We start from the raw sequence: 12,920 nt of genomic DNA, 5'->3' as shown, positions 1-12,920 counted from the left end.
ATTTCTGAGAATAGATATGTTTATAGTTATTTATGATATAAATAAAAAATCCACAAGGAAAAAGTTTTCCTGTAGTTGGCTGTATACCATATAATACAAAAAAACAGTAAAATCCTGTATAAAAGGTATATTTAAAATCCCTCAAAAGGGCCACATCAAAATCACAACATAACTAGTTTTCGACTGGTTTACCAGCCATCATCAGTGTTTACGTGCAATGTACATGCTAACCACCAAGATATTGTTTGACAAAAATATGTGGGTCAAAGCCCAGTAAATGATGTGGCCCCTTTTGAGGGATTTTAAATATACCTTTTATACAGGATTTTACTGTTTTTTTTTTATGATATAAGTGTTAAAAGTACACGTTTAAGGCACGCATGTGAAAGTTTGCAGAATGAGCGATAGTGAGTTCTGCAATTCACATGAGTGCCTTAAAAATGTACTTTTTAACACGCATATCATACAATATTTTTTCTACAAACGTAATTACAGGACAATATCTACAAAAACTTTTACTTGAACTTAACTGACATTCAATTTTTATATTTTTTTGACATTACATCAAAATTGCCTATACGGTCAATACGACTTGCAGTGCCTTAAAAATTTTAAAGCACTAGTGTCTTAAACAGGCATTTTTAACGCTCGTATGGAGTGCTAAAAATTACATTTTTAACACGGTTGTAGAAAAAATACTTTAAATTAGTTTCAACAAATTATCCTTCAAAAATGCATAGTTTTCCCATCTTTTGACTTTGAAACTAAATATTTAGCATTTGACGAAGAAGAGCTAACATATAATTAAGTATAGCTCGATTACTATTGGTCTTAAAGAAAATTAAAAAAAAAACGGTTTTGTTTATTTTTTCAAAAGGTACATTTTTGTTAGGGAAACTTGTTTTGATAAAACGAAAACTTTTTGAGTTATTAGCAGAAAACTGATTAAAAACATTAATTTTTTCGATATAAAACTAACACTTTCGATAGCGAATAAATCGAAAACTATTAATTTTATGAAAAAAATGTTTCGAACGTTTTTTGCTTAGAATGAATGTTTTTACCAACTTTTGCGGTCAAAATATAATAAAAAAATTTCCACTACCGTGATGGGGTGGCAACCACCCCCATGGTCAAAGCGCCTTTCCGCATCATATAGATTTCGATCCTTGGGCTATCCACTACTTTCAAGCAAATCGGTCCATTCTGTAAAAATTGCGAGGTTTTGTCCTATTTTAAGCTTGATTACTTGGACTATTAGTTATATCCTATCTGTCTCCCTCCGTTTGTTGCGCTATTAGTCCTAGTAATCGTATAAACATTTAGATATATTTAAAGTATTAAATAAACAGTGTTTAACTGATTTTTAGATAATACGATGCATTCTTCAAACCTCGGTGCCAAACTATTTTACTTTCCCGACGAAAAGCAGCTAATACAACAAGAAACACTGTCCAAACCTCTACCACAAGTGACATACGAATTAGGTGATATTGCTTACCACTCCAATAGAAGTAGTGACACCGATGATGAGTTCTGTATCATAGGTAAAGAACCCGGTCTAGGACTATACCCTGCAAATGGCATTCCTGACATTCGATGGCTTTCCAGCGACCCAGTGCGAGTCATTGATAATCACTTCAACATCCCTGTTGGTAAAACTGATCTTCTGAAACCTCCCAAGTCGTTTCCCACTCCTGTCACTCGGTATACTCTGTGTGACATGACAGTAGAGTGGCACATGTATGGTGGAAACGATTTCAAAATAGCCGAAAGCGAAAACAAGAAGAAGACTGTACAATTTTCAGAAACTCAACTGAATGATACCGTTAGTTTTTCCAAAAAAAGTAAAAACGAAGTGCATATCACTAGTAATATGGATAAGAAGAGAGCTAACATGAATTGGATAGTCAAGGGAGGAGTTAATAGGGATCATGATGTTCACATGGAGTTACATTTAAATAAGGTAGGTACATTTGGTTTCAGAAATTCGAAATTCAATTATGAAAAACTATTACTAAGCTATCCGTTATATTTTATGAAATAAATATTTTTTTTGCCAAAAAATGAACATATATAGTTTAGTAGAATACGTCGAAGGTAATAAATATTCATCAATAAATGTCTTCCAAGTTGCCGATAACAAAAGTTATCTGTTTTTTAAACGCTTTTCTTTACTTCAATAGTTAGCATCAAATCTTTAGACGTTAATTTGACTGAGTTTTCTTCAATGCAAATGAATGAAAAATTGCAGACATGCATTCGCGGGAATAATACACGAATAGTCATAAAAAAAATTTTTATGTTTATTAATTGTTTAAATAAAAAAAAAACGATTTTAATGGAAAATGCTTAAATTCTCTTGTCTTTGAACTATAGATAATTTCACTTTTTACGTTAATTGTTTGCGTTATGCTTCATAAATAAACAATAAAGTTTCAAATTTTGAACGCTCATATATTTGTTTATATATAAATCGGCGTTTATTCGTGTCAAATTTCAATACGATACGAAACAAAACTTCAACCAAAACTCGAATTCAAAAAACTCGTGTTTTTATCATAGTCTTAGAAAAACCACCGGTAGAGACATTTTGTGCTACAATTAACATTAGAATTTGTTTTGCCCTATTAATTAATTAAACGCTTTTTTTAGTTCAATCGTTTGGGTCAAATCTTTGGACGTTAATTTGACTGCCTTTTCTTCCATGCAAATGACTAAAAATTTGCAGACACATACATTCGCGGGAACAAAACACGAATAGTCAATAAAACATTTTTTTGTTTATTAATTGTTTAAATAAAAAAACGATTTTAACAAAAATGCTTAAATTCTCTTGTTTTTACAATGAAGACACTTGAAACTGTTACAGATTGTAGCTAATTATATGAACTATACATAATTTCAGTTTTTACGTTAATTGTTTACGTTTTGATTCATAAATAAACAATAAAGTTTCAAATTTTTTGCCGATTCCGACTACTTTTCATGTGTGTACAGCATATGTTTTATACATATTTTAATAAACATGACGATATTATTTTAATGTTTGAAAAGTGAAAGACTAAAAAGTAAAAAATAAAATATGAAAAAAATATTTTTAAGAAACACTTTTCTTTAGTTACTAGTGACTAAAATTAAACATATGTATTATAAAAAAAATCAACTAAAAAGCAAAAAATAAAAAAAAAATTGATAAAAACTCATTTGTTAAAGAAAAGCGTGGTGCGAACAACGTTTATTCGATGAAGACGCGCCACGCTTTTCTTTGACGAATGTGTTAGATTTTTTCAATTTTTTTTTATTTTCTGCTTTTTTGTTAATTTTTTTATAATATGTTTAATTTTAGTCACTCGTAACTAAAGAAAAGCGTTTCTTAAAAGTATTTTTTGAAGTTATACTTCTTTAGGCGCGATTGAGAGTAAAATTTCCTAATTCTGTGCGCATGCGCACACAGACCGTATGGCGTTTAGTTGCTGAATCTTTCAAGTTATGTATAAATAGTATTATGCTAGTTGGTGTGCCGTATCCAGGTCGTATCCAACTTGGTGTCTATGCATTTTGGATTTATCGTAGTTAATTTGTGGATTTGTGATACGGTGCATTGTCTTGGTGAGACAATATTTTTTCTTCGACAAATGAGCCTTTTCTTTTTTCCGTACGGGTCCCAAAATACAGAGGCTAACCTTTCCAGCGGTTTGTTGCGTCTGTGTTCGCTTTGGAGGGCTTTTTCCGTGCGCTGTCCCATGACGGAAAAACTCCGACTTATTCCGATTAAACATGTCCACATAGCACCGAGATTTATCAGTTATTGTTTGTTTTTGTTCTGGTGTGAGAAATCGCGTCATCCATGTGGAAATAGTATATTGCACAAGTGCAGAAAGGTACTAATTTCTCACGAGTTTGAAAAGTTGCGGTACGAGCGCAAGCGAGTGCCGCAATTCAAACGAGTGAGAAATTACCTTTCTGCACGTATTACACACTATATATACTTTTTCTACAACCACAGTTGAGTTTTTGCTAAACATAAAAATCACAATTTCCAAACGAAGATTTATTATAATAATATATTATAAATTTTAAACTGTATTTAATTAATATTAATCAATTTAAATTCCTTATACCTAAACAAATTACACAGAAATCAGTTAAAAAATTAATGCACTGCCTTAATTTGTTTGAATTTAAACTATTTTTTCTACAACCGTGTTAAAAATGAAATTTTTAGCACTCCAAGGGTGCGTTAAAAATGCTACTTTAAGGCACTAGTGCTTTAAAATATTTTTAAGGCACTGCAATTCGTATTGACCGTATAGACAATTTTGATGTAATGTCAAAAAAATATAAAAATGGAATGTCAGTCAAGTTCAAGTAAAAGTTTTTGTAGATATTGTCCTGTAATTACGTTTGTAGGAAAAATATTGTATGATATGCGTGTTAAAAAGTACATTTTTAAGGCACTCATGTGAATTGCAGAATTCGCTATCGCTCATTCTGCAAACTTTCACATGCGTGCCTTAAACGTGTACTTTTAACACTTATATCATAAATAACTATTTAATAAAGATAAAAAAGATCAAGGCAGGTTTTGTTTATATTTGATTCAGAGTTGGACCACCATCTCCATATAGCTATTTCAGCATCCTTATGCCTCAACTATTTAATAATTATTATAAAATAATGTCACATTTGACGTTATATTTATGCAGACACAGATTTCCAAATATAACTACTTCATTCGACGTATCTTGCTGAGATTGCTAAATCCGTATTGGTTAATTGATTATTATAAAATGTTTATTAAGAATAAAATTGTAAAATAAAACAGTTGTAACATTCATAATTTAATTTCTATACGATAATTAAGTATAATAACTGTCTTACAGGTTATATTTATATTTGTCTACACTTTAACCAGAGATGTAAACAGAAGATATAAAGTTACTTAGAATGAGGTAGTCATTTGTAGAATACTAAATTCAAAGTTCAAAAATAATGTGTTAAATTAGCGCATTTTCCAGATTTCTCGGTCATGAGATACCTATAGATAGTTAAATCGGTTCTTTTTTGAAAAGTACTATCAAATCTAATATCTCAAATAATACAATTTCATCAAAACATAATTATATTTTTTTTGGAGTGTAATGGTACTGTGCAGAATAGTTATTTATGAAACAGTTCGTGAAGTACCTATGCTTTTTGCGAACGCAAGCGTGTTTAGAGCACGAGCGACAGCGGCGCGAGTGTTATACATCGCGTAAGTTCGCAAAAAGTACTTCGATAAACAAATAAAAAAACTGTAACTTTTCGTCACTGGAATTCATTTCTATTCTACAATTTTTAGACCTTTGACATTTAAAAATTCTAATTTCTTTCAAACCACAAAACTGTCAAAACTTTTGTTGTAATTTATTGCTCAAATGTCATCACCATGACAACGCGAGTTAAGGATATTTGATTACAACGACAGAGATAGCTATACAGTACATGTCTTCTTAATTCAGATATACTTTCCAGTTTACCTCACCTTTGCAGTGTACGTCAACTTAACAAGAAAAGTTAGGTTATGTAGATATTTTGGTGGTGGTCATAATAATACACAGCATATTGTTTGATTTTATTTATTATTGCTACTTATAATTTTGTTAATTCTTTTTATTTTTGATTAAAGTTCTGTGTTAAAGGTTTTGATTGATTTTTTATGTTTTATAATGTTAATCAAAATTAATTGATAAACCAATGATATAAATTCAGATTAAAACAAGACATACCTAATTTTTTGCACGGCTAGCTTTGATCCCGATAATTGTGGATCGCTCGTTATGAAAGTGTGCCAAAAAACAGTGCGAGAAAGTAAACCCCATTTAAAATACGTTGTTACTTCACGCACACTTTAAATCCTTCACGCACTGCTATCTATAATGACAGTTTTCACAAACTAAAAACTTATGCATAATATGAGATAGAGTACATAAAAGAACTTTCCGGCACAGAAACGTCACTTTTCTGCACACTAATGTTATATATAATACTGTGAGAAAATGTCAAGTTTCTTAACATAAAACTGTTCAGAAAAGTGCATTTTGAATAGTGGTTGTAGAAAAACAGCTTTTTCATACCCAAATATAATTTTATTCATGTATAATAGTCAATATCCTTTGATAACTTTAGATTATTTCTTGCAACTTAACTTTGCGGTTTTCCATAATATATTTTTTAGCGTTTTTTCGATGTTTTCGGGAATAAGTATATCACTTGGCCTTACAGAGCGTTAAGCATCATTGGTGTCAGTACGACCGAGTTTTAATTCAGTAAACCATAGATTAATGGTTGTAATTGATGGAGCAGAGTCCCGTTAACACTTTTCAGCCATTGCTTAGTTTGGACGGTATTTTTCCCATTAAATAATAGTGATAAATTAACAGACTAAATTATTTTGAATCTATTGTTTGTAAAAAATCACAAATGTAGCGCCACTTCTAGCACTTCTTCTTCTTCATGTACCATGTCCTTTCAGAACGTTGGTTTCCAGCATAGCTATCTTAATTTTATTCATTGCCACCCTAAATAGCATGCTTGTATCAACACCATACCAATCTCATAATTTCTTCAACCATGAGGTTCTTCTTCGTCCTGGACTGCGTTTGCCTGCTATTTTTCCTTGCATGATATTTTGTAGCAACCTATATTTGGGACCTCTCATTACATGTCCGAAATACTCCAGCTTTCTCTGCTTGATGCTTTTTATGATCTCGGTAGTCTTGCTGAGACGTTCTAGTATTGTGGAGTTTCGAATGTTCTCCGCCCAGGAAACTTTTAAAATTCTTCTATAGCACCACCTTTAGAAAGCCTCAAGGCGATTTGGATCGATTTTATTCACAATCCAGGACTCGACACCATAAAGTAAGACCGAGAACACGTAGCAGCGAAGTAGGTGGATCCTCGATGTCAATTTTAGTTGTCTGTTACATAACGCCTTGGACATCATAATTGATGGATTCGACCGTTACTTGATGGAAGTTGATTTTATCTCACAATAAAACACTGAAAACTTTTGTTTTCTATACTTCCACAAAATTATGGACATTCCACCTTGGACATCCTTCTAAAAGCGGCTCTAGCCTGCTCTATCCTAGATCTAATTTCGCCGTGACTTTCTGCGTTACAATTTAATTGCTGTCCAAGGTAAACGATTTTATCAACTTGCTCAAGTTTGGTATTATTTACATATAGACGGTTTTATATGCTGTTGTCTACTTATTACGAGTATTTTGGTTTTCCGTATGTTCAGATCCAGACCTGCCTCCCTACAACTCTCAACGACACTATCAAGTAGTGTTTGCAGATCTTCTTGAGTAGAAGCTAGGAGTACTGTATCGTCCGCATATCGCAAATTATTGATGACCTCACCGTTCACAAGTATTCCTTCTTGTTTTTCAGAAAGTGCTTTTCTGAAAATTCTTTCGGAGTAAACGTTGAAAAGCAGGGGTGACAAGAGGCATCCCTGCCGTACTCCTCTTTTAATATGAAGAGCCGGTGATTCCAATATAAATTTGCAATTATTCGAACATCTCTGCCGTCCAAGCCAAAGTGTTTTAGAGCTGCGATCAATATAGAGTGCTTAATACGATCAAATGTCTTTTGAAAGTCAATAAAACAACAATATATGTCTACAGATATATCTCGACATCTTTGAGCAAGTACGTTCATTCCAAACAGTGCTTCTCTCGTTCCAAACCAGTTACGGAAACCAAACTGTGTGTCATCCAGGTATTCCTCGCATTTATTCTAGATACGACCATGTATTACCTTCAGAAAAATTTTCAATAAATGGTTTAACAAACTGATGGTTCTATAATCAGCACAGGTTTTTGCTGTTGTCTTCTTAGGTAGTGCTATAAACAGTGAATTAGACCAACCATTATGTAGTTGTCCGCTGGTATAAATGGTATTGAAAAACGAAGTTATAGCCTCTAAAACATTGCTATCATTTATAAGCTTGTATATTTCAGTTAAAATTTCATCAGGACCAGTCGCTCTGCCATCTTTTGATGATTGTATGGCTTTTATTACCTCAGAGCGTGTTATTAGGGGTCCCTCGCAGTTAGTAATATCCATAGGCGTAACCAGAGGGGTTTTGGGGGTTATAACCCCCCCATTGGGATGTACTTTGAGCTCTATATGCTTAACACCATAGCCCTCAGAGACCTTCCAGTAGTTGTAACCCCCCCCCTTTCAGGTAGTTAACCCCCCCCCCCCTTAGGATCATCCTGGTTACGCCTATGGTAATATCGGGAGGTGAACTACTCCTTTCGTCTTCGAATAGGTTCGTAACGTAATTTTCCCATTTTTTAAGTTTGTCCTCTACTTCAAATATTACTTTACCCTGTTCATCCTGTAGCAATGCAGTTTGTTTCTTATTGAAGATACCAGCCGCTTCTTTCACTTTTTTATACATGTTAAACGTGTCATATTTGTTTTCAAGTTCTTCAATGACATGACACTGTTTGGCTAGATGTTGACTCTTTGCTTCTCGTATTTTACGTCGAATTTCTTTTTGTATGCTGTTATAAAGTGTTTCGTTGTTTTTCGCTAGTCGCCGTTGTTCCATCAAATCCAATATGTCTTCTGTCATCCAAGCTTGCTTTTTAAGTCTGTTTTAGACTATAACATAAAATGATATAAGAAAATGGTATACTAAGTTTTGTCATAATGTAAAACAGGAAACAAAATCTGTTACCAGAAAATGTTATACAAATTAGAACATGTCCTATTTGATAACAATTTTTAGTACACAGGCATGCGCAGTTAGGTTATTTTCGTTATACTGTCACATTGGTTCTTTTAAGGTTAACTTTTCTTTTAAGAGATGTTGCAATGGAAGCAGCTGATAATAATAGAGTTTTCTTATCCATCATATAAAATATATCTTTGTAATATAAAATATCAAGATAAAACTAACTAGTTAAATGTTGAGAAAAATGAAGTTAAAATATTCTTAAAAGAAAATAAGAAGAAGAAAATTGAGGTTAACAGTACATGTCTTCTACATGTACCATCACCAATATATAAAAAAGTACTTTTTTAGCATGTAATGCGCAGAATCACATAACATATTTTGATACCAAAATGTGACAATGTAATACACAAAACTTCTTGTATTAATATTGTACACAATCATTTCATGTAAGTTTTTGTTATACCATTTTCTTATATCATTTTATGTTATAGTCTAAAACAGACTTTAGCTTTGACCTGCCTTGTAAATTTCTCACACAATTTCTTTTACTGTTGTTACGATTTTATTTAAGCCCTCATCGACATTCTCACCCATATTTTCCCAAATTAAATTTTCTGATTAAACTGATTTAATAACTTTCTCGTCTTGTAATTGGGCTGTATCAATATTTTTTGCGAGACTGCTTTTTGATCACCTTTTTAAATTTTAATTGGGTTACAGCTACTATGGGATTGTGATCAGACCCTATGTCAGCACCTGGATAAGTTTTAACTGATTTGATGCAGTTTCTAAATCGATTTTTTATTAGAATGAAGTCGATTTGGTTCCTAATAATTTTGTCCTCTGATTCTGAATTTGACTTCCAGGTGTAGAGTCTTCTCGGTGGTAGTTTAAAGTGAGTATTCGATATAATGAAATCTTGTTCTTGGCAGAACTGGACAAGTCGATCTTCACGTTCGTTTCTGTATCGCAAGCCATAATCCCCCACAATGTTCAAACAGCATCCTTTGCCGACTTTAGCGTTAAAATCTCCGAGGACTATGGTATTTTTTGCTGCCTTGACAAGATCTAGAGCATCAGTAAGATCTTTGTATAATGCTTCTAATTTATCTTCATCACTGGATGATGTTAGGGCATAGACCTGGGGCCTGATTCTAATTCATTTCGACAGTCGCAATTTCATTTCGACACCGCCATGACAGCAACTGGGGATATTAACCTTATCATGTTGAGACTGCTCAGAATTTGGGTTGGCGCTTCGGTTTCTTGGATTTTGTTGATAGTCTGGGAAAATTATCGAAATAATAGTACCATTTTTGGGAAAAATTATTTACCAGCTATTTTATTGCTAAAATCCAATCTTAAGATTGCATATATTAGTAATATGGGGTATGACAAGTCCGCAGAAAGTGTGTTATTTTATTTATAAACAAATTAGCACTCCTAAATCTTCTTTTTTTTTCAATTAGTGGTCTGTAACTCCTATAATTTTTCCTTTGAGCCAAAAACACTCAAATAAAAATTCACCGTAATTTAGTTCTGCACAAAGTTATTTTTTTTCCGATTTCCTTCAACAAAAATTTTACTCAGAAAATTCGAGTTTTCCCCAAAAAATCTGCCATTTTCAATTAAAATTTTAGGGAAGTACCTAATTATTTATCAATAATTAAATAATTGAAGACATGAAAGATTTATTATAGTAGATTATACAGAGGGGCTAAATTATGGAATAAATTCATTTCTTTAAAACGGACGATTTTGGAGCAAAATCCCGAAAGAGGTCGATTTTTATTTTTAAATTACAATTTTTTGGCATATATTTCATACTAGTGACGTCATCCATCTGAGCGTGATGACGTAATCGATAATTTTGTTAATGGGAATAGGGGTCGTGTGGTAGGTCATTTGAAAGGGCGTTTAATTCTCTATTCAGTAATATAAACATTAATATCATTAGGTATTTATACAGGGTTGCCAAAAAAAAATTTTGAATTAAATTAATTTACGCAAAAAGAAGAATGTATGTAATTTATTTAACTCAAAATACATTGTACTGCTGTCAGAAAATAGAAAAAAAGGTTTATTTCACAAATAAACATTTCTTTTCGCTTAAATTAAATCACAAACAGCCTCCCTCCTACCTATTGGCAGTTTGAACTTTTAATTTAAGCTAAAAGCAATGTTTATTTGCAAAATAAACATTTTTTTCTATTTTCTGACAGCAATAGAATGTATTTTGAGTTAAATAAATTACATGCATTCTTCTTCTTGCGTCAATTAATTTAATTCAAAATTTTTTTTGGCCTCCCTGTATAAATATTGATATTAATGTTTATAATACTGAATAGAGAATTGAACGCCTTTGTAAATGAGCTACAACACGAACCCATATTCCTATTTAAAAAAATAATTACGTCATCACGCTCGGATGGATGACGTCACTAGTTTGAAATATATGCCAAGAAATTTAATTTAAAAATAAAAATCGACCTGTTTCGGGATTTTTCTCTAAAATCGTCCATTTTAGAGAAAATGAATTTATTCCATAATTTAGCCCCTCTCTGTATATCAGGAGACCGGCGACAATCTAACCAATAGTTTAGCAATAATTAAAATGTTAATTAAAAAATTTCGGTCGAAATAGTAACCAGAAAGATTATGATACACCAGAATAACTATGATTTTCATATAAAAAAGCACTATACCTATTCAACGTACCTTACAGGATTGAAATTGGACCATTTGAGCGGTCTCAGGAATGTTATAAAGAAACAATTTTTTGGCTTATAAACAAATAGAACCCCTCAGAAAATATTAGATTAAATTAAATTAAGTTAACGCTGTTCAAAAGAGCATGGCTTCTGTGTCCTTTTCGAAGAAAAACAAATTGAATTGCGAGGAGTGATTCCAGGTATAACCGGTCAAATTTGACCGGCATTTGCGACAGAGTTATAAACAACAGGATTTTAATCTTTGAACCATTAGATACCTTTTAATTCCGGTCCTCTTTGTACATACAAATTTTCATATCTTCAAGACACTCATAACAAAAAAGATTTATGTCACTGTCACCAAATTATTTAATTATTGATAAATAATTACTTCCCTCAAATTTTAGTTGAAAATTAAAGATTTTGTTTGGAAAACCCGAATTTTCCGAAGAAAATTTCCGTCGAAGGAAATTGGAATAAATTATCAATGTGCAGAATTAAATTACTGTCAATTTTTATGTGAGTGTTTTGGTTTAAAGTTAAAATTTTCGGAGTTATAGAGCAATAATAAAAAAAAGATTTCGGAGCGCTAATTTGTTTATAAACAAAATAGCACACTTTCTGTGGACTTTGCACAGCTATATTACTAATATAGGAAATCTTAAGATTTGATTTCAGCATGTCCAGCAATAAAATAGCTGGTAATTAATTTTCCTTGTTTTTTACTAATTTTCCCAGATTATTACCTCACATCTTTCATTGAGTTGATGATTCATGTTGTGGACATTCTCAATTATTATATTTCTAATTTAATACTATTCTATCTAATTCCTCAAAACAAGCAAATTTCAATTAAACCCATAGTCCAGAGAAATAAGGTTTTTCTCGTGACACATCCCCCTCCAGGCCGAAACCAAATTTTTTGAGTAGTATGGACATCTATATTATTAACCTATATGTTTCCTGCAGCCGATTTTGATGATATACATAGTTATAAACAAATGAAGATCGAAAAACGGTAAATTATCGCTTTTTTCGTCTATTACCAAAAAGTTAAGCACTTTAAACAAATTTGAGAGTAAGAAACTCAAAAATCGTATAAAAAACATCAATATGGCATTCGCTGAATATGTCCAACCTTATTGGTTGCTTAGAAAATTGCAAAATAAATCATAAATATTGAGTTTTTATAAATATTCGTAACTTAGGTAAAAATTAACTTAGAATCTTCTTATTACACGGAATGCCGAGACTTCTTGTACTTAAATTATATTTTAAATTTCAAAGCAATTGGTGAAATAGTTTAAAAGTTATTTAATTTATTTTTCCCAAATATATTTTTTTTGCAACACTATAAGTCAGAAAATTATGAGGTTACAATAATACTTCTGACAGTTTATGAAAGAAGAACATTTATACTATTACCTTAATTAAAAATAAATGACAAAAAATAATTTGAAACAGTGTAA

The 12,920-nt window shown here is 31.7% G+C and overlaps 1 protein-coding gene across 2 annotated transcripts in view; it reads left to right on the top strand.

Annotated features, from left to right (window-relative positions):
- LOC114327532 (autophagy-related protein 2 homolog A) overlaps positions 1-12,920 on the top strand; it is a 165,628-nt gene that overhangs the window by 108,592 nt on the left and 44,116 nt on the right. For both annotated transcript variants that reach the window (XM_050648778.1, XM_050648779.1), the window contains exon 20: positions 1,371-1,966. In XM_050648778.1, coding sequence (XP_050504735.1) covers positions 1,371-1,966 — 596 coding nt within the window. The remainder of the gene's footprint in view (positions 1-1,370; positions 1,967-12,920) is intronic.

Source organism: Diabrotica virgifera, chromosome 4, assembly GCF_917563875.1.
Source record: "Diabrotica virgifera virgifera chromosome 4, PGI_DIABVI_V3a".
NCBI classification, from domain to species: Eukaryota; Metazoa; Arthropoda; class Insecta; order Coleoptera; family Chrysomelidae; genus Diabrotica; species Diabrotica virgifera.
The sequence above is the reverse complement of the archived record's forward strand: the minus strand, read 5'-3'. Positions and strand labels throughout refer to the sequence as shown.